This window comes from Sceloporus occidentalis, unplaced genomic scaffold, assembly GCF_023333645.1.
Source record: "Sceloporus occidentalis isolate IW3139 unplaced genomic scaffold, rSceOcc1.0.p SCAF_2, whole genome shotgun sequence".
NCBI lineage: Eukaryota > Metazoa > Chordata > Lepidosauria > Squamata > Phrynosomatidae > Sceloporus > Sceloporus occidentalis.
Window position 1 is genome coordinate 71,212,631 of NW_028316982.1, and position 26,092 is coordinate 71,238,722.

At 41.0% G+C, this 26,092-nt stretch overlaps 1 protein-coding gene across 2 annotated transcripts in view; it reads right to left on the reverse strand.

The window, feature by feature from the left end:
* Positions 1-710: 710 nt before the first annotated feature.
* Positions 711-26,092, reverse strand: part of LOC149318526 (actin filament-associated protein 1-like 2) — a 116,385-nt gene continuing 91,003 nt past the window's right edge. For both annotated transcript variants that reach the window (XM_089509954.1, XM_089509953.1), the window contains 12 exons: positions 25,149-25,238; positions 23,703-23,784; positions 19,523-19,627; positions 18,311-18,522; positions 12,141-12,286; positions 10,359-10,470; positions 9,351-9,590; positions 7,641-7,809; positions 7,272-7,436; positions 6,565-6,758; positions 4,916-5,038; positions 711-4,763 (listed from right to left, as the gene is read on the reverse strand). In XM_089509954.1, the coding sequence (XP_089366080.1) occupies positions 4,737-4,763; positions 4,916-5,038; positions 6,565-6,758; positions 7,272-7,436; positions 7,641-7,809; positions 9,351-9,590; positions 10,359-10,470; positions 12,141-12,286; positions 18,311-18,522; positions 19,523-19,627; positions 23,703-23,784; positions 25,149-25,238 (1,665 nt within the window). In that variant the 3' untranslated portion in view covers positions 711-4,736. The remainder of the gene's footprint in view (positions 4,764-4,915; positions 5,039-6,564; positions 6,759-7,271; positions 7,437-7,640; positions 7,810-9,350; positions 9,591-10,358; positions 10,471-12,140; positions 12,287-18,310; positions 18,523-19,522; positions 19,628-23,702; positions 23,785-25,148; positions 25,239-26,092) is intronic.

Here is a 26,092-nt window from a genome sequence, read left to right on the forward strand (position 1 = left end):
AATTTAACTTATTTTCAGTGGAGTTGTGATTAGACTTCTAGATTTTTTTTATTTTTTTTTTGCGAAGTGCCAGTGACCCTGGAAGAAACAGAAACTGGTTTCAGAAAGCTAGTACTCATCAAAATGTGCAGGTGTTCGACACTGGGGTAAACAAGTCTGTTTGGTTGTGGAGGTCAGAATGACCAAAATCGCTACATGGCTCACCTTTTAGCTGCTCTGGAACCTAGTCCAGGGCCCTTCAGTGCCTGGTGGAGAGAAGAGAAGCACCTGGCTATGTCTGTATAACCAGAGGCCAAAACCAAGGATATCATTGTGGTTTTCCTAAAAGTCTCAGTAGATGATGCCATTATTCTGTGTCTGTCTAAAGGGACATAGCCAGATGCTTCTCTGTAGCTCTGCACTGGCTACTAAATAGCCAGGGAATGGGGTCTGTAGCGGTTTAAAGGTAAGTCTTGCAGGAGATGAGAGGGGACATATAGCAGTTTCCTACAGTGGCATCATTAGGGGAATGTGGGATGTGTGGATCACACCAGCTGACACTGAGGATGGGGTGACATCACTGCTCCTCAAACATCTAAGTCTGGACAGAAACAGCCTGTGGCATTCACCTGTGTCCCATGAAAATGATGATGCGTACGATATTGCAATTTAAAAGTATAATTTTTAATTTTACTAGTTGTTTATGTCACAACTAATACCATTACATTCTGTAATATACAGGAATTATCATTAATGAGTAACATTAGTACAAAAAATTTACTAAGGATTCTGTATGGTGGGGTATGGGAGGTAGTCAATGGGGGATATGGGACACCCTGAATTACTGCATCAGGTGACCCCAAAATTAGTGACACCACTGGTTTCATCTGTTGAACCTTTACACTACATTCCCCCTTTGCAGGATCTCTATGTATCCCTCAACATTTCATAGATGAAAACCAGGACATGTGTGTTCAAGCAACCTCCGAAGGTGACAAAAGTTATTGATGAAGATGAACACACAAGCTAGGAGATTTGCTTTTGTCTTGAGTCTAAAGGGAAGGGCAAGATTTTTCGTCCCTCCACTTTGCACGGCTGAGTAAACTGAGTACAAACTACTTTTGAACTTTTAACTCAGTTTGCAGCATCTGAAGTAAACTTGCGGGGGGGGGGAGGAAAGTGGGAACACAACTGAGAAGCTGGGACATTTTCAAAACAGCTGGAAAAAAATAGGACAACAGAATCAACTGGGACTGGCCCTGTCAAATTGGGGAGGTTGAAAGCTACATCTGTACCACTAGGTTTCTGAAATTAATTGGCCTAACATTTGAAACCATGTTACAAAAGAAGAAAATGAAGACACTGACAGTGAGAATCCCCTTATTAACATCTCCAAAGTCTTAGACGGAGAGTTATTACTAAAACTATCAAAAGCTGGTGTGACACCCCCCCCCCCTCAAATGTAGAATATATACCAGTCATGCCAGAATTAAAACATTGTTGGTGGTTCATGAGATTGTATATATGGAATGAACAAGTTGGTGAGCTAAAGGGAGCCATGATTTAAGACTAAAGAGAGCTGGGGGGAAATGATGCTTGGGTCCTGGCCAGTAAATGTGAAATGTTGCATGAATGCCCCCTAGTGGACAAGAGAATGTGATTTTTATTAGTTTAAGAAGTCTTGCCATAGGAGAGAAAGAAGAGTTCTCTTGCAGAGTTTTCTATGATGCTCAGAGTCCAATGGCCTATACACTGAAGGCACCAGATCTCATCTGATCTTGGTCAATCAGCCCTGAATGGGTAACCACCAATGAATATAAGGTGCTGAAGGCTATATTTCAAAGGTACGAACTTGCAAAACCACCTCAGTATTCTTTGCCTAAGAAAACCCTGTGAAATCCATGAGGTTCCCAGAGGTTGGTGAGTGGTTTCAAAGCATGATAGCTCTCCAGGGTACATAGTTGAAAAGCTTGTCTGAATCTTCCTAATTCAATATGATCGCTTCCTTACTTTGAAATATGTAACTGTTGAAAAAAAACTGTTGAAAAAATGCACACATTTAAGATAGAGTCAACATTTTTATTTTTATTAGAAACCACCTCTGTAAAATAGCCACTGATTGGAAAGACACATGTACAACAAAGGGGAATTTATATTTTAGGTAGGAATGCAATGATAGTATTTTTGCACAGATCCATGAGTGAACCTTTTGGATTTGAGATTCTCAGCTTGTGTGTGGAATCTCTGTGCCCTGACTTCATCAGCTATAGTACATAGGTGTTAAAGAATTGTAGCATAAAAGGTGGGGCAAAGGAGTCAACTGCTACACCTCTGGTACTTTCCCCATTGATGCTTCCAGTTGTCAGGGCATTGAAAGTACCAAAGCTTTCTTGACTCTTCTACCACCTACTTGCCTTAATGTCCCCAACATAACACCTGTGTAGCACCAGTAAATGACACAACAGAATACAGAATCACAAAACATGTTATAATGCTATTTAGCAAGAGCATTAGCAAGTACATTTCTATACCACTTATCAGTGAACTAGCACTTCCTAACCGGTTTACAATGTGTAAGCCAATTGCCCCCAACAAACTGGGTACTCATTTTACAGCCCTATGAAAGGATGGAGAAGACCTTGTAGCCCTGCCTGGGATTGCACTCACAATCTTGTGGCTGCAGCACTGGCATTTAACCACTATGCCACCAGGGTTCTACTGAGAGCATATATACTGGCCCAACAGTCTCCAAGATCTGGAAGCAGTATTTAAGAACCAGTGTGTATTATACCGCCAAACTTTGTTACATACACAAATAAGTAAGGCTTCTCATATTTAATTTAAGAGACTTATCGCATGACAAAATAACATCAAAATGGAGCAGGAGAGTAGCAGCAGCTTTCTCCGTACCTCTCTGTATGTCATTCCAGCACTTCCATTCTTTTCATATGGGACATGGTCATAAAAGCATATCTTTTGTCACACTGGAAAAATCTGTTTGACAAAAGGCATTCTTTTACAACCATCTCCCTCAGGAAGAGAATATAAGTTTGTAACACCTAGTCATAGTACACAGTACACAAACAACTATATTCAGTTTATATAAACTATTGGGTACTAAAGCATTTTCCTTGTAGCTTTTGTTGTTGAGAAACTGTTACTTCATCACAACATATTTGTTAGCTGGGGCACTGCTCTTTAGAGTTCCTGCAACAACTAATTTGTTGCATGAGAAAACGATTGTCTGTAAATGTCCTTGCACTAGGGTAAGCCTGCTGAGTCCCTCCGAGTTTACATCATCGAGCACAATGTTGGAATGAAGTATTTGACATCAATTTCTCCCTTTTATATATAGCCTGCTTTGAGAAATGATTCACATACAAATGAAATCAAAAATAAAATCAGACATGTTTAATCTTCCTTGGGTTTAACAGATTTTCCGCAGATAATTCAATCAAGTCCTGTCTTGCTGTAATTATACTCTTGTTTATCGGAGAAGCTATGACAAAATATGTTGAAAAAGATTATGTATTCTTCCAAACAATCTTTTTGTGATAGCATTCACAGTATTTGGGTAATGACTTTTTAAACTTCTGAACTTAATTTCATACATATAGGACATAGTCCTTATGCTGATGGCTGTACAGAATATTAGAAGATGTAGTACTAGCTCAAAAAGGAAACAATTATATGGATATTAACGAGAAGCACTGCAAAATTCAATAAACGGTATTGGCATCACTAGGGGTCACATCATGGAAGGCAGGAAAGAAAATGTTACCATTGTGCCTCAAATCACCTTCAAATGTCAGTTGCAGCAATTTAAGAATTAACTCTTTTTGCATTTTAAATAACCTTCTGGCTTCTGTTCACAAACTAAGCCTCCATGTATGCATGACGTGTTAATTCTCTTCAGTGTTCAGGACACATCCTTTCACAAAGTGGGATATATCACTGGATCTAGAGAGGTTCCCTGTGGTTGTGAGTGGCTAAGTGGCCATGAATCCACCGATTCAGGATGTGTCCCAGTCAGTTCTGATGGTGGTAACTGGTTTATTAGATCTCGTACAGAGATGTGTGCTTTGTACCAACATTAAACTCTAAGCCATAATCTCTTTGGGTCAGGAATTATTTTTGGCAAACTGGGTCTTATTTTATACACAGCTAAAAAGCAGCCAACTTTTAGTTGCATTGCTTGATGCCCCAAACTTCTCTCAATTTTTTCTTCACTGGCTAGAAAATATCCAAATGAAAAGGCTAACAAGGAGCCTTCAATTTACCTTGCCCACACCCCACCTCCCCAACAACCCCTTAGTGTAACACCGCAACATTAAAGAGATCTGACTAGAAACCAAATTCTTTTTGCTAACAACAAATCCTGGATTGCACAATGCTATAACCACCAAAACTAGAAATACACAAAAGCATTTGTATGTACAGCAAAGTATTTATGACAACAATGAAATTAGAAGCAATGTTTCCACTTATGTTAACTCTCTGTGCTGCTACATAGTGCAACTCTGCTAAAAGGAGCAACGTTCTAAGAAAGGCCCTCTTATGGCAAGCTGGATCTCATCCTATACACAGCTTGAAAGCATCTGGCCAGGGTCCATAATTTCTTTTAGATGGAGCGACACAGTATACATACTTCTTGTGGCGCTTTGCCTTTTCCGGACCTTTTATCTACTGTCAACAGAATCCTGTAGTCCATGAATGGCCAATTCTAGTCATAAGTCCACTCTTGACACTATGAAAACCTAACTAGCACCTTTCTTCTCCCATTCCTGAAAAAAAAAGAAAATATGCTTTAGAAGAGTTTGTCTTTGGTTCTAAATCATGATTTATCCATTAAAAATGCTTAGGCCACATTTCCTTGGGCTCAAGATGGAGTTACTATAATCATAAGCACAGTGGGTATGGTTCATATACTCCTTACCTTAGCTTTCTGTAGAACTGTTCCTTTCCCTGTAACCATGATAGAGAGTGGCCGGTTTTTTAATGCCATTGCTGAATTGACGGGCGAGTTTTCAGTACTATTCATAGAGTTGGCAACTTTCATCTGTTTTTATGGAAAAAGAGGATAGTTGTGGTCATACAAACTGTACTAAAATAACCATATGTTGGCTAAACATTTGAAATCAAGGAGCCTTTCTTGCTTAGGGCTCTGGTTTTTAATGCTAAAAGCATAGCTTGAAAGAGTCACTTTTTGGAGGGAAGGCCACTGGCTGTGAGGACTCTGGAAGCTGTAGTTGTAAACTTTGGTCTAAAAACACACTGCAGAAATAATCCAGTTTGAGATCGCTTTAACTGCATTGGCTCAGTCTTAGGGAATCCTGGGAATAGTAGTTTATTGTGGCACCAGAGCTCTCTGATAAAGCTAAATGTCTCACAAAACTACAGTTCCCAGAATTCCTTAGCACTGAGCCAGGGCAGTTTAAGCAGTCTCAAACTGGATTATTTCTGCAGTGTGTTTTTGACTGTCCTCAAACTCTGGTTGACTGTGCACATTGAAGTCACACCTGGTCTTTCTGTGGCCCTCTGCAACTAATGTAAATAACTGATCCAAGATGTTGGTCCTTGACTTAAATTGCTAGGGCAGATTCATCATAATGGATAGACTTGTCTTCTATATGTTTATGTATTGTTTACTATTCACATAAATTTAGGGAGGACAAGTTGATCAATAAGCTAATCAGAACAGGGAAGCATACAATTTTTTGACTATAACTCCAAAAATCATCTAACTAGCATGTCCACAACCATACTGGCTGGAGGCAGCTTTGCAGTTAAGTGTTTTGTTAAGAACACTTTTGATTAATTCTTTGAAGTGGCAGCACCTAAATTGACAAAAGAGACGCAATTTCACAATTTTTTTTACTGCAGGCTCAGTAATTCGAGACACAAGAGATCAGTAACTGGATTTTTTTTGAGGTCTTTTAAAAAGCAGACAGAAGCCTCATTCTCACTAAATTGGTTCTAAAAGGTTCTTTGCTCCACTTTGCTCTGCTTTAGTAAAAGATCTCTAGTTCCCACTATAAAGGGGATCTTTTCCTTATCTCAGTGCAAGGTTTGTTTGTTTTTGGACACAATTGTTGTTCCCATTTGCACTGCTCATGTGTCAATCATATGATGTCACAGAGATGTCACCCCCGCCCCCTCTTGTGCTCCCTTTTTGGTTTTTTAAATATAAAGTAGTTGCTTTACTAATCCAACAATTTTGCAATTAATTAAATTTTAAAAATCCCAAAAAGGCAGCACTGGGAGGGGGGGGGGTGTTTATATCTCCAGACCCTTGCCATGGTTGAATTGCTGGATGCAAGCATGGCAGGGAGCAAGGGGGACCCCCAGGGGTCCTCTCTGGACCTGTGCCAGGAGGAGGAGGGGAGGGGGAGAGAAGGCTCCATTCCAAATGGAGACAAGGCCAGAAACAGAGTGCAGATGTTCCCTTTTATTTATTATTTTTCTTTCTTAAAAGACACTTTGAAATAGACTCCCTATCTGCTGTGTTGTTATAAATGATTTGAAAGGGGTCATTGCTGAAAAGAGTTCTACTGCTACCATGAATCAAAAGATCTAGCTACATACTTTAGGGCTTGCATTCTCCAGGTGTGTGGTATCCACAGCAGTACCAAGTGTAACTGGACCAGATTCAGCTTTCCTTAGATTTTCTTTTACTTCCACAAGGTTCAGCTCTAAGTCTACACGCTGATCTTCTTTCCGTTTGCATTCCTCCTCTATTTCCTTCAGATTTTGCTCCATTGTGGACAAAAGGCTCTTGTCTGTTAAGTAAAGCACATGGATGTGGATAAACTAATAAGTGACAGTCATTGTGCAAACAGCCAGCCTCCAGCCTCACTCTCATTTGCCTTTTCTTATGGCTGTGCAAGTTATGTATAGAAAATAAAAAAAGAATTGTATGGTATCTCTTAGACTAATATATCTATTACAGCATGAGATGTCAGGGATTACAATCCACTTTGTTTTATGCATGGAGTATAATCTTAGACTGGGGATAGGATCAGAGCAAACTGGATATAGAAGGTGTAATTATACTATAAACACTGGCTATCAATAAAACTCTTGGTGACAAGGATAAACATCCTTTCTTCTTTTGCCTTCAGAACCTAAAGAAATAGGTCTAAGATCAGGACTGGTATCCTCCAAGATGAATCTCTTCTACATCAGTCCTCAACTCACAACCTTACAAGATAAACTGGTGGCACATTATGCTTAAGAATATAAACTCTTCTTCAACTGGCACCATGGGCCACCAAGCAGAACAGGGATATTACCTGTGCAGCCTGTCAGCAACTCTTTCATCTCTCTTTTCTCTTTCCGAAGCTGTGCCAGCTGGGAGCGGATTTCTTCTTTTTCCTTCTCCAGACGATCTCGTTCTTCTGAGTATCGCTTCACTTCAGCTTCTGTCCTGTTTTTGCCCAGTTTGGTTTCAACAGGTGCTGTAGACAGAGACACAAAACTATACTGAACTATGGCAGATAATTTAGCAATACACCATAATTTCAGGAATCTGGCTACTTCATCAACTGGCCCAAGAATTTTGACACACGTTATAAAGTTAGCAGCAGAAGACACCACTTCTTAAGTTTTTATCATCAAGCTCTTGGCTTGAAAGATATTGTTGCAGCAATCAATAAACCCACCTGGATTCACTGCCTTGGGCCGTTCTCCCTTCTCTTTGGGTGCAGTCACAACTGTGGTGGCATTCTTAAACTCAAGGCCACTATGTGGAAAGGCAATTTGCTGCTGCTGAGCCTGGATTTTTACTGTGGTTGTCCTCAGTGGCAAGAGCTCATCCACATCTGGAGGCTTCTGTTGGGATAGCAGGAAGATAAGTGGAGAATAAACAACAGTGAAGCTGGCTGTCCATTTAGGATGGGGTGAGCAACAAGCAGACCACAATCCCTATCTACTTCCCTGCTGGCACCATAGCAATAATATCACATCTTGTGAATAAGAAGGATGGCAGCCATGCATATTATTTTAAGAGAATCATGGTCTTAGATATTTCTAGGAAGCACAGTATGGTGTAGTGGTTTGAGCATTGGCGTAGGACTCTGGAGACTAAGGTTCAGATCTTGGCTCGGCTGTGAAACTCACTGGATGACCTTGGGCAAGTCACACTCTCTCAGCCTCAGAGGATGGCAATGTCAAACCCCCACTGAAGAAACTTGCCAAGAAAACCCCAGTGCCTTAGGGTTGTCATGAGTTGGAAATGACTTGACAGCACACAACAAAAGGAAGCACAATTCTTTAAAAGGAGCTGCACATCCTCCATATGCATTAGTTACCAGAAAAGAACATTGGAAATTGGACTGCAGGGAATTTGGCAGTGGGGACAGAGGAGGGGTGCAGTGCCTTAGTGGGTTGTGAAGAAAGAGGTCCAATGCTGCTCCTGACTGAAGATCCCTGCAAGCTGTTTTATTATGAAGCCAGACTATCTATGCTTCTAAGTCTAGGGTAAACAAATGTGGCCCTCTGGATGTTTTTGAACTGCAGCTCCCGTAATTCCTCACCACTGGTTGCGCTGGATAGGGTCGATAGGAGTTCAAGTCCCAAAACATATGGAAGGCCAGAAGTAGCCACTTTAATCTAGTTGATATAACATTATCTACTCTGACTGGTAGTGTTTTTTTCGGAATCTTGGACAGAGATTCCATCACCTGCTCTTTTTATAACTAGATTTTATGACCAGTAATAGAGGCAAAAGTGAGATACAGAACATTTTTTAAAAAAAAAAACCCTAATAGAAATAGTGAACATTTTAACAAGCTGGCTTAGACTGAAGCCAAACCTGAAGCAATTTAGCATGACTGCTCTAGAATTCTTTCTAGATGCTGTCTTTCTACAACTGGCTATACAGTTATCTCTCCATATTTGCGGATTTGATATTTGTGGATTTGATTATTCATGGATTTGATTAATAGGTTCTCTCTAGGAATATCTAGGTCCTCCAGTGCAACTCTATGGTCAACTTTAACTAAAAGTTGCACTGAAAGACCTAGAGATTCCTAGAGAGGATACACTACTAGGCATTTTGTGGTCAGTGTCAGACAGCCACAGAGTTGTCCTGGAGGACCTAGAGATTCCTAGAGAGGTGTCCTCTCAGTAAAAACATGGTGTTTTTGTTATTTGCGGTTTTTCTATATTCACGGGGGTCTTGTGCCCCTAACCCTAGCAAATATGGAGGGACAACTGTACATCCTGCTGTCATAAAAGGTGCTTTACCTACAAAATCAGTGCATTAAAACTGCCAGGAAATGAACCTTGGACCTTCTGAAGGCCAAGTATGTACCTAGCCATTGAGATATATCCCTCTTCCTCAGTATTTCATATTCATGTCTGTGCAATACCTTGTCTGGAGTTTCCAATGATCTTCTGTTCAACTCGCCTTCTTTATGGACCATGGATGAATCTTTCTCAGAGTCAGTTGAACTCTTGCTGGCAGATCTTTGCAGAGGAGGAGATGCTGAAGGGGACAACTGACCATGCTGCTTGCCAGCACAGTACAGGAAAGTCTGAACTGGTGTGAGGTCAAGATAGACTCTGTCCTGTTCCCCTTCACATTTGCTTTCACTCTGAGGTATTTCCTCCTGAGAAATATTAAATATATCATCTTAGAATGATTTCAGATCAATACAGCTTGATCCAGAAAGAGTGAGACCCCCATTTGACACCAAAAATTCAATACTATGTAATATTATTGGTCGCAATCCTGTTGGGTAGTTATGAATTTGTAACCCAGAGTTACACACTCGTGATTGTTTCATATTCACGATCCCTGTATCTTGAGTTTAGGGGATACATAGGGACTGTGAAAGGATCTCAATCCCCAGTTACTGGGCAGCAGGAACTAAGATTGGTGGGGTCTGTTCCTTGTCATTCAGGAAGCAGCACGTTGATCATCTCCCCCACTCTGGGGAAGATCTCCAGCTCAGGGGTTCTGCTTTTGACTGTTGCACTCAAGATTTCACAGGAAAGGGGATGGGAATGTCAGTCAGCTGCTTCCTAATTGATCGGTGAACAAACTCAATCAATTACAGTGGCTGCTGCCTGGTAAGTGGAGATTGTAGGAAACAGGATGGGAGTCATTGTGTCGTACTGTAAGTTCACACATTCAGAACTCCCCAACAGGATGCCAGCTCTTATGTAGCCTTAGCAATGCTGATGTTAATTCTATGTAGAATTCATAACCAGCATTCCTAAACAAAAATTATTTCATTGCTACTCACAATTAAAGAGGAGTATGGATATGAAACAAAGCACATTGTGCAGTTTAGGTCATCATGTGGTTAGGTTCATGTGTCCTTTCTTGCAGTAATCACTTGAAAACAAAATGGCCTCCAGTGCAAGATCCTCACCATTGTTGCTTCTGGAACATCCACATCATCGTAGAGTTCTTCTTGTTCCTCCTTTTCCTTTGGCAAGTTGTCAATGTATGTGTTGGGCTCAGAGAACTTCCTCTGCATTAAGCTGGAAAATGTGAAAGGGGATATGCCATCAAAGACTGTACTTGCTGTGTGAAGCGATGGGTCCTGCCTCAGATCACACTACTGTTAACAGCTTTTAACAGGTTCCTGACTCCTGTCTTCCTTCAAACATGTACAGGTATACAGTATGACCAAACAGCCACAAAACCCATTTCTTTTAGTTCAGACTGGAAAGGGTACTTCAGCACTCTACATTGGCCAAACAGGCCAGTCCTTGCACCAGAGGATAAATGGACATAAATCAGACATTAGGAATGGGAATACACAAAAATCGATGGCTGTTCCATCTCAGACTTCAGAACAGTGGTCCTTGAATAAGAGAACTACAAAGGTAGATTGGAAAGAGAAACAGCAGAATTGGAGTTCATCCATAAACTACAATCCCTTAGCAATAGATTAAACAGGAATAATGGCTTCCTGGCTCACTGCACAGATTTCAGCACTATCTGACCACATCCTCATGAGAGCGTCCTACACTCATCTATTCTCCGCTAAGGCCAAGACATTGACCCTAGTTACTCTTTTGCAGCCAAGGTCCAAACAGTCAAAGCACTGATGTTTGTTTGTTTTTTAATTAACAGGGATGATACAATCTGTCACCCCTGCCTCTCCAGTTGCCTAAGCCCCAAATTCTCCAAGTATCTGACAGTGACATCTGAACTATCACTGTTACTATGCTGTGTATTTAGGGATGGCTTGCTCATCAGTTGGTAATTAAGAATAATTAGCTTTACAAAAGATTTGTTCCCAGTAGAAATGAAAGCTATTAGAACTGGTTTGCTGCCACAGGAGACCTTTCTTGGGAACACAGCGATGGGGTTTGTAATTACGGAAGCCTGCGCTTCCAAATTTTCCAGTGTTCCACCAATAGGCCCATCAGCTATGTTGAAGGTTACATGCATGCCACATTTCTGTGCCTTAACCATAACAACGTCTTCCACTGAAAATGTTAGTTTCCCAAAGTCTCTCTGGGAGGGAAAATGTTACTAAGGAGGTATATCTATTTTATCCTGAAATAAAGGCATATTTCTTACCCTATTGTCTGTTAAAGGTTTATATGAATTTTCTGTGTTGGATGACAGGGATCACTGAGAGACCCAAGTCCTCTTCCATGTTCTAGTGCCATTCCTCGGATATTTTTGTCAAACTATTCTGAACTCAGCGAAACCCAAAAATACAGTCAGAACACATTATAAGTTTAAAAAGCTGCGGAAATCACTCTATTATGAATTCTATTTGAATACCAGAACCTAAAAAGAAAATAATCAAGAAAGGGACTTATGATGACTACCCACTGCTATAGGTCAAAGCCTAAATATGGTCAAAGACAGGTGCAAAATTGCTAGTTACTGAACCTGATTATCACATCAGAAAAGAGACCAATCACACTGATTCTTATTCTTTATTTTTTACCAGTGAAATTTTCATGAAGTGATTAGTTGAATTGAATGCAGTTCCTATAATGGGTATTATACAGCAGAGCAAACTCTTTTCTTGGTGTTTGGTTTTGATAGCAATTATACTGTATTCCTGTCAAATTATGCTTCTACTCTTTCCCAGAAAAATACTCTCCTTTTGTAGTGTCAACCAATGCTAGAAATCAGCCCAAAGAAAAAAGGTCTGGATGTCAAATATGCACCCAAAACAACTTACAGTAACGAATTCTTTGCTGCACTGACGATGCAGGAAACCCTATCAGCATCAACATAATCATAGGTAAGTTCTTCAGGGTCTGTTTTTGAGCCAGATTCTGATAAAAGGAGACCAAGCCAGTGACCCATTTCTTCACAAGTCTTGGCCTGTTAAATAATGAAAGAAGAAACAATTTGTATGTTGCAGTTCAAACTTACCACAAGAGACCTGACCTTACCGTAACAGACCTTATAATCTGGAAAATGAGTTAGATCTAAAGAAACATTAATGGAAAAAAGCAAGAATGAGGAGACTTTCCCTTTCCTCCTCCTCTCCAACGGCTCTTCCATCCAGAACTCAGAAAGTTACTTTCAAGAAGCATTAATATAATACCATGCTGAAGCTATCCATAACTTAGCATATGATGTTTTAGGATTTAGAGCAACACCCTGCTGTTTCAGCATGTCATTGTATTAATTCTTCTTGAAATTAATAATAATAATAATAATAATAATAATAATAATAATAATATTTATTTATTTGTAATTCCCACCTTTCCCTGCAGATCGAGGCAGGATTACAGCAAAGAATAAAAACCACAATACAATACAAAATACAATATTATCTAAAAACACAGTCAGTAAAACAACAGCAATATTACTACCAATCACTAAAAAGGCCAAATTGGCATCAATTTTCTGTGTTATCAAGTCAGAGTGGGAATGTTCCATAAAATCAGCTATAAAAGTCAGGTGGATAGGCCCGCCGGAACAGATCCATCTTAAGTGCCTTTTTAAAGGCTTCTAAGGTGGTGATGAGATGGATCTCTTCCGGTAAGTTGTTCCATAATTTAGGGGTTGTGGCTGTAAACGCTTTATGGGAAGTTGGAGTTAGTCTAGTTTTCATATGTTCCAATAGTTCCCTGATGTTGTAAGAGTGTGGGGCGGATTGTGTAGGGAGAGGCATTCCCTTAAATAACTTGGGCGCATGCCATGTAGGGCTTTAAAGGTAATAACCAACATTTTGTATTGTGCCCAGAAGCTGATCGGCAGCCAAGAGATCTTAATATTGGAGTAATATGGTCAAATCTTGATGTTCTTGTAACCAATCTGGCTGCTGCGTTTGGTATCAATTGAAGCTTCTGAACGTGGTACAAAGGTAGCCCAATGTAGAGCATGTTACAGAAATCAGGACGAGAGATTACCAGTGCATGTACTCCTGCTTCAAGGTACCTCTGGGCCAGGTAGGGACACAGTTGGCATATCAACCGAAGTTGGTACCAAGCACTCCTGGCCATTGCCTCCACCTGAGATGACAGCTGTAAAGATGAGTCCAGGAGTACTCCCAAACTGCAAACTTTGTCCTCTAGGCGAAGTGTGACCACGTCCAGGACTGGTTGGTAAATCTCCATCCCTGGACCAGGAGTACCTCTCACGAGCATGTCTGTTTTCTTTGGATTCAGCTTGAGTTTGTTTTCCCTCATCCAGTCCATTACAGACTGAAGACAGGCATTTAGAGGAGACATACCATCCTTGGTCACTGCAACAGTTGGAGACATTGAGAAATGGATTTGGGTGTCTTCAGCATACTGATAACACCGCGTTCCATGTCTCCGGATGATCTCTTCCAATGGCTTCGTGTAAATGTTAAACAGCATGGGAGACAGAATGGCGCCTTGAGGGACACCAGATGTCAGCTCTCTTTTTGAGGAGCAGCTGCCCCCCAGCATCACCATCTGGAATCTGCCCACGAGGTAGGACTGGAACCACTGGAGCGCAGTGCCCCCAATGCCTAACTCCCTCAGGCGTTCTAGAAGGATACCATGGTCGATGGTATCGAATGCCCCTGAGATGTCCAAGAGCACCAGTAGGGTCACACTTCCCCTGTCGATGCCCAGACAGAGATCATCAAACAAGGTGACCATAGCAGTCTCAACTCCATATCCTCCCCAGAAGCTGGTTTGACCTCCAAATCCTACTATTGACTTCAGGGTTGGATCAAAATATTTTTCTGCCTGAGGTAAAGAAGCAAATTGCATCCCCTTCCTTCAAGTTAAGGTGGCCCAAGGCTGATCAAGTCATTTTGTCATTTTGACAGCTGATGTGGAAAAACCTCACAATTAGTCTGCTTTCCCTCACAATAGAACTAGAAAAACAATGGCTGGAATCCTGTATCATAGCTGTGAATGAATAAGCTGCAGTTATGCACTCTTAATTATTATGTATTCATGGGCTCTACATAGCCCCTAGTTCAGGGCAAGTCCCCCAATACTCATTTACCAGGCAGCAGCTGCTGCGACCAATGGGGGCCTGTACCCCTGTCACATCAGAAGCCGCTGGCTGTTGCTCCCACTCCCCTTTGCATGAGTAATTTCCAGCATGAGAGGGAACTGTGATGAGGACTTTATTTTTGGCTACTGCAGTGGGGGATCACTCACATTAAGGAACAGAAATGGTGACTAACTCCTGAGCAGCAGGAGAACAGATCCACATGGATCCCCTGTAAATGTGGAAAAAACCAAGCTGGAATGCAGTATGTCGTACTGTAACTCTGGTGCTTCTGAATATATATGATTCCAGCTACTATCAATAAATATATATTTAGTTACTTGCAGTGGCATCCCCAGGCTTGGTGGCACCCAGTGTAGCAGGGGGCTACTGAGGGAGATAGCAGTGGCCTGGACTGGCCTGGCCTCCCAGTCTCACCTGCCACCCTCACCACTACCTTGGGTCCCTTCCGGGGAGAGAGTCAGGCTGGTGATGAAGCCACAGGGGACTCATTCACCCCTCTGCTGGCCTTGGCTCCCTCCCAGGGAGAGAGCCAGGTGGTGATGAAGCCATGACAGGTGAGCTTGACCCTTTGCCACTACCTCAGCTCCCTCCCTGGAGAGAGACCTGGGCCAGTGACAAAGCCATGAGGGGTGCGCTCACTCCTCTACCACAGCAGGAGGGCCCCACCGTGTGTCAACCTCAGTTTCACTTGGTGTGGTCTGCACCTGTCCAGTTATGCCACTGGCTACTTGCTGCCTTTTCATAAAGCCACCCAATTGGCTGCCTGAGACAGTAATGTTATTCTCCCTAATAATATGACCATCATGTCCAGTCTGCCCCTCCCAAAGCCTCGTCCAAAGTGTAGGAAATCTTCCCAAATCTGATGAACTGGGAAAAAGAAATCCCCAAAATTGTATGGTGGCTTCTTGTTGGAACGGAAGATGAGAAGGCTCTCAGGAAAAAGTGGTGGAAAGGAAGTCAATCTTCTGCCTACTTACTTCTACCAACATTTCTTTGGATCCAGCCAACAAGAAGCAGAATGCATGGAAAGGAAACCATTCTAAGATGTGCTTACAATTTTGTGTCTCATGCTCATGTTTTGATAATGTGAAAATTATTAATTTTTTCTTTTTACAAATTGGTTTTAATTTTTTCCCCTGCCAAGATATATTCAAAGCTGAATTTGTAGATGAGCAAGGTAGGTAATGGATGGGAAAGGAAGTGGTTGAACAATGGTACTTCACTGAACCAGCATTTCAAATGAATGCTGTCTTTTCATTTATCTTTTGCCCAGAAGAGGGCACCAACCTGACTTTCCAAAGATCCTCTATCAGAGGGCCCCAAAATAATTATGCTTAAAACTCTGACAACAAACAGTGAAAGAAAGCAACCTGTTAGTATCCTAAATGACCCATGTGAAAAAAATTTATGACCTTTACTTGTCCTGAATCAAAATATTATTCTCAAGTGTACCTTAACTTTAAGTGATTGTAAGTAATTTTTACAGTAGCCCTTATTCTCATTCCATCAACCTCAGCAATCCATCTGCTCACCAAAACAAAATTTGGAATGTCTGACTGCTAAGTCTGTTGTTGTCAGCAAACAGTCCTCCCACTACAAAACACAGGAAATTTGTCACAGTTTCCTCCTCCTCCCACTCTAATGGTGATGACATCAGAGAATCTAAGATTAGAGGTAAACAGAGAAGCAAAACAACGCTGATCCAAAGCAAGTGAAAGTAGCAGATATGAGTGACTTGCCCTTTTCCCTCCTTAATGTTTCAGCTGCTGAACTACTGTATGTAATCCCACTGAAGTTACTGATTTTTTCAAAACAAGTATTTTTCTTTTGCTATTATATCATCTGCAAGTGGTTTTCACTCCATTCTGCATAATGCAGAATCATCCCCCTGCTCCCCCAAAATGGATAAAATAATTTTGTATGAACATTAATGACTATGTTACCTACTTATACTTGCCTTGAGCAACATTTTCCACACCCTCTGAACATCCTAAAATGCTTCCTCACAGAGGGTATTGAATGAGCTGGTATGTTACTAAACATATAACCTCCAACTTTATACTGATGAAATCTGGGACATGTGACCAAGCAAAATCACAATGTCATGAAGATGGAAAAAAAATATTAATGAGGGAAAACACAAGCTGGAAGAGGCTGCCAGTGGTTTGCTTTTGCCTGAGCCTACTAGGAAGACTAATATCCCACCCATTCTTCACTTTGCCCCTCACTGGGTTCAGTGTGTACAAACTGTTTTTGCACAAAGATGAGGATTAAGGGGAAATGGGGGACAAAAGAGACAGAAACTGGGAGGTTTTAAAAGCAGTTGAAAAAGTGGGACAAGAGAGAGCTAACTGGGACTGTCCCTGCTAAATCTGGAGAAGTGGAGGGTATGCAATTCATTCTGTGTTGTATTGCAGAATATAAAATATTACTGCACCCCTATCTTTGTCCAGTTCTCCCTTTACATCTTGCTTGTTTTTCCCCTCAATTGTATGTGTGTTTGAGCGAGAGACAAATGGCCCAATTTAGAGATGAGGTGAGGACAGAAGCAGCTGAAATAGAGAAAAAGAAAGGGGGATTGAGGATAAAGTTCTACGCAGGGAGTCTTCCATAGTGGCCTATATTTATTCATTTTCAAATGCACAACTCACTTTATGGAGTGTAGTGATGAAGAAAAATTATGAAAAGGGCTCTTATGTATCTTCCTAGGAACAAGTGGGGGATTTCAGCTAATTTTGACAAATTGAAGAAAAATGCTGAAAAACCCTTCCTATCTGAGAATCAGACTCACTAAGCCACATAGAGAGGTACAAATAAATAAAAAAGAAGTTACAAGAAATGGAGGGGGGAGGTAGAAACAGAGAAGCTGTGAAGGAAATTTCAGATGGAAAGAAATGAAGGTGAGTGCACCCACCACCAACTCTGCACTCTGTATGCTTTGTTACATATTGGATGGGATCCCAGGTAGATCTGACAAACCATAAAGGTCTACCAAATGATGTCTGCTCCCTCCCTCTGTCCTCACATGCAGAACCCACCACTCTCTTGCTCCCTTCTGTGACTGATGGATCTGCTGGCTTGGCGGTAAAGAAAATCTCCCAACTGGCCAGCACATCATCAGACCCAGGAAAGGCTACTGAAGAGAAGAGAGGGGTATTAAAAATGATCTGCACTGGATGTCCAATATACTAGATATGCCACTATCTTGGCCTGCTACCAGGTTGTTGTGAGGTTAAACATGGGGGTGAGGAGAGCCATGTAAACCTTGATCTCAATGAAGGAAAGCCTGGATGAATAGTCAACAGCAAAAAACCAAACTTATTTGTCTGCCTCCTTCAAAATGTACTTCTCCATGACAATTATGTGTTATTCAATGAAAATACATCCAGGAATAAGTGGTGCACAGAAGCACAGTAAACCCAACCAATAGCTTCCAGACAATACTATGCCATGTCATACAGGTAAGAAAAAAGACACTTTTTGACAACACCTCCCAGAATCCACTAATCAGAAGATTGGGAATGCTGGTCAGAGGACTTTGATGATTGTAGGGCCTGTCACATGCCACAATTATAGCACTATAGTAACATCATTGGGAATCCTGGGATTTGTAGTTTAGGTTGGGCTGTTTAGAAACCTCAGCCAGAGATCTTCACCAAAGAGTCAGTTCCAGGATTCCACAGGATGTTGTCATGATAGTTAAAGTGGAATCAAAGTGGTTTAATTGTGGAGTGTGAACAGACTCCTAGTAGATTTGCCAGACTGAAAACTGGAGAGGTCTGTAACTGTGTAGTATGAAAAGGATCATACTGTAGCCCAAAAGAACTCTGGTCGTAGTATGGCATACTAAGCAATTGTGCCATTCACAACCAAACTTCAAAAGAGAGTGATAAGCCATACCTCTAACATGGCCCGTTCTTCCCCATTATGCAGAATCCGGAATGAGTAGAGGTGATCAGGACTTGGGTCTGGGATAATTTCACAGCCTATCAGGTTCAGAGGCTGTTGGGAAGTTTTGGTTTTGTTCTTATCCTGGTAGAAATGGAGCTGTCCCTCTTTCACATAACACCACCGAGATCTCCACTGGCTATTCACCAATACATTCAGATATGCTGCAAAGAAAAATATGTTTCCTTAGCAATCTTTTTACAGTGGGTTCTGGAAGTGATATAGTGGGCTTCTGCAACAGCTGATCTAGATAAGCTTTGAGAACCAATGTGATATAAAGTGTAAGAGTGTCAGACTGGAAATGAAGAGATCCATGGTCTCTACTACATAATTAAATTCTCTTAGCCTGAACTACCACAAAGGGTTGCTGTATGGATATAGGTGGGGGGGGGGGGGAGAGGAGAACTATGGACCCCTTGATATCACTGAGAGAAAAGCAAGACATAAATGTAACAGTAAGAGTAATCAATAGCTTTAGTCAGTGATAAGAATGTTCTATCATATGCAGTAGGCTCAATTTCTTGTGGAGTCGACTCATCACGGAAATGTTGATCCAAATTCTGATACTGGAAGGCTATTCAAAATGCAAAAGGTTTAAATTTCCCTCTCAAAACTGAAAAGGCAAAACTTTATTTTGACTTCTCTGCAGGAAAAAGGAGAAAAAGTATCCGAGGAGCCTCCTTTAAACATTTAAATTTCTTCTCGTCACAACACTAATGGCACAGTGGTTAAATGCCTATATTGCAGTCACTCACTCAAAATCACAAGGTTGCAAGTTCAAGACCAGAAAAGGGCTCAAGCTTGACTCAGGCATGCATCCTTCAGAGGTTGCTAAAATGAGTACCCAGATTGTTGGGGGCAAATTAGCTTACAGTTGTAAACCGCTTAGACACTGCTTAGGCGGTATGAAGTGGTATATAAATGAAGCTTGTTTGTTTGTTTAGTTAGATTGATGTTCCACTCTGGATCACCCTCTAGGTCATGGGTGTTGTTGGACTCCCAACTCCTATCAGCCCTAGGCACCATAGTCAATGACTGGGAACTGCAATCCCACACGTTCTGGAAGGCAACATGATTCCCTCTTCCAGACTTGCCTCTAGGCTATGACTAACAAAGATTAAAAGAAAAATAAATGTTTACAGGTATTTATTGCAGGTTACTCACTACAAGTATCCAAAGACCGTTCTGGACTGTCCAGTGAGGCAGATTTCTTTCTTCCAAGATTCATCAGGTTGCTTAGTTTTAATCCTGATGTGCCCTTCCTCTTAGCTAAAAAAAAATTAAGAAAGACAGACAAGATAGAGATAAATGCATCCACCCATCCAAGCCATGTAACAACTGAATATTTAATACAATTTATCTAAACTTTGATAAACTGCTCTGAATTCAATTATTAATCCCAACCAGAGGAGACCCATTAAATCAGTTGAAACTTGCTAAATCAACATTTATGTAATTTCCATTGATGTAACTGATTTACTCTTGTAGGGACTAACAATTAGTCCCACAATTTGGCCATTGGTGGGAATTGTGTGGCTCTCAAGTTGTTGCTGGACTGCAAATTCCATCAGCCTTAGCTGATGGAGGGCTGCTCTGTTTTCACCTCTCATTTAGGCCATTATACCCACTTTATGGTTCAACAAGTGAACAATATAAACAACTACAGTAGCAGTGTGTATCTGTTTAACCTAAATCAATAATGAATCAAGTGACTCTTTAGTGACAATTTAAGTGACACTTAAAAACCTATGGCACTACTACCTGAAGGGGAAGTGTTGGTTTGTAGGCCCAGTTATGTCAATGACACTTTCCTGTAACTGCTTGAGGAAACAGAAAAGAAGCACCGTAATTTTCATATTTTGGTGTCCGCTAGTGGCAGCTGGTGGTTTCCATGTCAGTGGGGCAATGAACAGAGTCCTGAGATTTAGACCATGCTTTAAAGGCACCATCCAAGGGGTTGAATCCTACCTGAAAAATAGGCTCAGCACTTGGGACAGCTCCTTTAAAATTTGGACTAAAACCCAAAAGAGAATAATAATACTGTAATATAAATAATAATAAAAAAATTATTTATATTTTCCCACCTCTCCCAGATGGATCGAGGCAGGATTACAACCCGATAAAATATACAAAACACAACAATAAAATACAATCACTGCCTCACTCACAGAAACTATTGACTCTGCTTGAAAATACCATGGAGAACATTTTTTTTTTAATGTTGCAGTTATAAAGTCTGTGCTTTAGCAATGGGACCATAAAAAAAGTGGGGACTTTTAAAAAAAAGCCTTTTTGCTTGAAAAGTTGCATCCCGCATTGAATCAGCTGAAACCCATAGCTCAAAGGGTGAGTGTATCTGTTTTTCACTTCACCTTTAACACCTCCCACTCCAGGCCCACCTATCTGTTTAAAAAGGTAAAACTCTCATTGCCTAGTGACTGGGCGAAGGAGTAACCAATAGTCATAACCAGTAGTGAGGGAGGCACATTTTTCCTAATCAACCCCATCATGATGACCATGCTCACAGGTGTGCTTCTGCAGCCCATCCACATTACAGAATTATAACACTATTATTCCACTTTAACTGCCACGATTCTAGCCTATGGAATCCTGGCATTTGTATACAGGAAGGGGCATTTACAATACTCAGCTAGCGAGCTCCTTCAGTGCCTCACCAAGCTGCAAACCCCAGGATTCCATAGGATGGAGCCATGGCAGTTGAAGTGGAATAATAGTTCTATAATTTTATCGTATAGGGTTCAAGGAATTAATAGCTATTTCTTGGCAGATCAAACTGTCTAACTCTTGATTCCAACAGAAAATGGTGTTTCTTAAGAGTTTATCACATCAGGCAAAGTGTCCAAATCCCATGCAGAAATGGGATTTGAAAACCAGAAAACCCCACACAAAAGCAAGTTGTTTTTCAGATACATAGAGGTTAATAAGCATTAACACGACATTAACCCAGACAGAAAGTTGACAAAACATGCTGCTTTTTACTTTCAGGATTTTCTGAAAGTAAAAAAAGGGGTGTTTTGTCGACTTTCTGTCCGGGTTAATGTCACATTAATGCTCATTAACCCCGTCTTCTGACAAACAACCCGCTTTTGTGTGTTTTTCCCCACTTTCTGTCTTGTTTAATGTCAGACGTCAGAAAATCAATCTGCTTTTGTGGTTTTTTTTCAAATTTAAATCCCATTTTTGCACAGGATCCCACCCGTGTGATAAACTCCTTAGTTTGGTCAAAAGCATTATTTCAACCAAATCTAATGTTGGTTGGACAGCTCTGTCTATCTGCCTATATGGTTGGGAGGTTGGGTCTCTCCTATGTCTGGTTAGCCCTGCCAGCCCTCTTTATCAGAAAGGTATGGATTCTGTTTCGGTTCAGATGTGGTAATGGAATATCTAAGCGTTCCTTCTGTAGGCCCTTACAAAACTGCTCAAGGCTTTCCATGTATTAGTAAGGAATACCAGCCATACCCAGCTGGCTTTTGAGGCAAACAGAAGGCATTCACCCATTCCTATTACAGCTGTGTTTTTCAAATCTACGATTCTGTTTCTTCTTTCGCTAAAGCCTTACCTAAAGCACTAAAGCTATGTTATTACCTTTATTCCCAGGGAGAATATCCAAGACAATTTGCCAGAAGTGTGAATATAACCCTACACTAGACATCTAAAATCATGCCTGTCACTTAGAACTTTACCATAGACCCACATTTAATAAAAAATTTAAGGGAGTGGGTATAGCTCTGGGACAAAGTACTGAGGACATCTGTCACAGAAAAAAATGAGGATCAGGCTAATAATCTGATCTGGAATGTATTTGCTCTCACATTCGCTTCCGGGCGCAATATAAGGTGTTGGTGATGACCTATAAAGTCCTAAATGGCTTGGGCCCAGGATACCTGAAGGACCGCCTCTCCCCGTACATTCCGCCTCGCACCCTCAGAACATCTGGGCAGCAACTCCTTAGGGTTCCCGGGGCAAGATTATCCTCCACTTCCAGGAGGTCCTATTCCATCGCCGCCCCGGCCCTTTGGAATACGCTGCCCATAGAGCTCCGCTCAGTTACCTCCCTGGCCCAATTTAAACGGGACTTAAAGACCTACCTGTTCCAAATTGCATTCCCCGATTAAGTCCCTATAGGCCCCCCCGCCGCACAGGCCGCACAGGCAATAGTTTGGCTAACCCGGGGGCTTCGGTTTTTGGTTTTTGTTTTGTTTGCTTTGCCTTGTTTGTGATTTATGTAATTTTTGATTTTGTTTTACCCTGTATATTGTGTGTTTTTAAATGCTGTAAACCGCCCTGATCTCACGGAAGGGCGGTATACAAATAAAATGTTTATTTATTTATTATAGATTCTGCCAAAGTCAGTTGGATTTAGTTCCCAGTAAACATGCTTAGGAGTCTAGTCAAAGACTGAGTTCCTATTCTTACTGATGTGACTGGTAAAATTCTCACAGGTAAAAAGGAAGACATTAAGATATTATTCCTTCATCTTAAAACAGGCAAAAGAGGTTATCTCTCAAACACATATATTGAATGCAAAGGTGCAACCTGCAGTATCTCCAGTTAAGATTATTAGGTAAGCAGTAATGGGAAAGACCCTTTTCTTACTGAGATCCTTCAGAGCCACTATCAATAGAAGTACACAGCCCTAGATAGACAAAGACTCTGATCTGGCATAAGACAACTTGTTATGTTCCAGTGCTGCTCTTTATTATGCCACTTCACTTCTTTAGTGTTCCTTGTTGAATGAAAATGTTAGTATAAACCTCCAAGATACCCGATTTCATTATTGCTGGGTACAGTACTTTGGAATGTTAGCTTTCTGGACTCCATCTCACAGAAGCCTCCAACCTGCCTGCCTACAGACTATGCTGGCTAGGGGATTTGGGGACTTTGGGCCCAAAAAAGTGACTTTTTCAAGCTCTGCATTGGAACAAGCTGAGTAATATAATGTTGTGATATACTTTTGCAATTTTATTGTGTACCTTCAAGTCACTTCTGGAGAACCTATCATGGGGTTTTCTTGGCAAGTTTCTTCAGAGGAGGTTTGCTGTTACCTTTCACTGATGCTGAGAGCACATAACTTGTCCAGTGGGTTTCATGGCTGAGTGGGGAATCAAACCCTGGTCTCCAAAGTTGTAGCCCAATACTCAAACCTCTAGACCATGCTGGCTCCTAGTTTTGCAATATATTGTTTCAAATACTTGAGAAAAACAATCCATTCAGTCAATTCAGTACCGACCAGCTAATGTACGAATTCAGTTTGACTGTCAGAGCCAGTTCCTCTCCCACCTTCTTTTAACTTAATAATCATATTCATTTAAAAAACTATTACCATCTTTAGTTTCCATCAATTCTGTGTGACCATCAGTGCTGCTTCCACTTTCTGGTGCTGTTGAATACCTCTCAGTCTCTACCTGTGAACAAGAAGCATCAGTGAGATCCATAACACCACAATGGTTATCCACAACAAAACTCTCTGGATTTTCTTTGGACAAAATTAGTTTGGGACAAGGCACAATGCAAGATCAGATGCTCCAAGGGGAAAGATAGATTCATTCTATTGATTTTCCTCAACAGAGAAATGTACTTGTCCCATAAATATACATGCCTTAGATGTGCTTCCCTCGCTAATAAGCATTTACTAACCACTGTTTCATTTTTTTACTTGCAGGGTGAGGAATGTATTGTGGTCAAATGAACATAATATGTAAGGGCATGTCTGGGAGGAAGGAGCATGTCAGAAGGAGGCAGGAGCCACAGCCCAAAGTAAGTGGATGGTCCACAGCTTGGGAATACATCATTGCAAGTAATGACATGACTACTTTTGGGGATTAGCAGGGTAATGCTGCTCAGTTGCCAGTGTAAAGTAACAGTATTCTTTTCCCAATAACTTTTCCTTGCTTCTCTGGGAGCAGAAGGGAGTGCTGCAACTGCTTACCTTACAATGCAAGGTAGCAGGAGGGTTTTCCTTCCTTATTATTATTTTGTTTTTACTTCAAAGCAAGGATCTTACGTTGCTTAGAGCTACAGCACAACAGAGCAGTGAGAGCCTCTGGCCATGGCAGGATGTGATGCTGGCAGCTAAACAAACCCTAATCTCTGACACCCATATGGTTGCTTTGAAAAATGATGTTAGAGACTGTTACAGCTTCGTTCTGGATAAATAAAAAAGTGGAGAGGGATTGAAATCTTTTAAGAGTAATAATTTACTCTTTATTATTAGTTGTTATATTTAATGTTGAGATCCATTTATCTGAATTTGGTCCATGATTTGGTCAGATCTCCCCCAGTTTCAATTTTGCACTCTGTAAATCTATATGGCTTTCTGCTGTCAACGAAGACATTTTTGTTCCAACTTCTTGTTTTCCTTTGTCTTGTAACTAGAGTGATATCCAAAATTATCCTTCCAGAATTTTTGTTTGTATAATTCTTTCATTTGGATTTAGTCAGGGCTAAATCTACAGGCTCTCTGCCAATTTTGATTTTTGCTTGAAACAAACATTATGGATAAGTAAGAATCTACAAAACAAGTGCTGATGTTAATGAATGGAAAGACAGCTGGGTGCCATGCCAGCTGTGCTTGCTTTGGCAAATAAGGGTTGCGTTTTCTTTGTCTGTTAAGTTTCAATAATTCTTCTGTTTTGATGATGAGAGTTACTTCTCTTGTATAATCAGATTTTTTCCAAAAAAATAAAATAAAATTTAGAGTAACATGATGCAACAGAAGATTTTAAAAGCCACCTTTTCAGCATTCCCTCCCTTAAGAGATATGACATACTTTGGGGTAACTAAGCCGTTGGGAGTCTGGAACATACTGATTTCCTTCACTCAGCCCATCTGGATAGAGACCGCTTGTCTCTTGGATTACCTGTTTGGAGAAAGAAGGAAAAAAGCACATTATAAGCAAAGCCCTGTCTCATAGCAATTCCCCTCTTTATTTTCCTTTTCTTATGTGCTGAAAGATATGCGTTTAACTCACACATAGCTCAGTTCATATGAAGGTTTTCTTGGTTAACAGGCAGATTAATAGAGCTCCTCTAAAAAGCTGGTTGATAAAGGAAGTGGGAATGATTATAACCAGAGTTTGGAAGAGTAATTCTTTTTGATGGCAACTCCAGAATATCAAGCCCATTTTGGGATTCAGGGCACTGTAATCCAAAAAACTAGGGCTGGCAATCAATACGTACTCCAGTAGAGATACAAAACACTCATGCTGCACAGGGTTCCCAGCCTTTCCCCTATTATCTAACAGCCAACTGTAATGCTTTTAATCTCTGTGTTATAAATGGCCCCACTCACACTTCATAATTTCCAATGATCAAAGAGATATGAAAAGGCCCAGGAGGAGTTCCTAGCTGGCCAGCTGGCAATTCTACTAGGACAACCACCAAGTGTGCATGGATGTATGAAACACTCCTTGTCTTATTTAAAGAATATCCTATTTCTTTCCCCATCTCTGTCCTCATGCATATTAAAACAAGCAAGGAGACCTTTTAGTCTACAGGCCCAGTATGTCCTGCAGAGATGCACAATCTGGCCCATCAGCATCTTACTGAGGGCCCCTGCTCCCTCTCTCTAGTAAAAAAGATTTAGATCAGCAGATGATTTGAGATAAGAAGTTTTTGAGGAGGAAGTGTCTTATCGCCAATCAGCAGTCAAGTGGATATGAATTCCTTTCCTTGATCAATACTAATGGAGAAAATTTCAGCAGTCAGCGGGGGG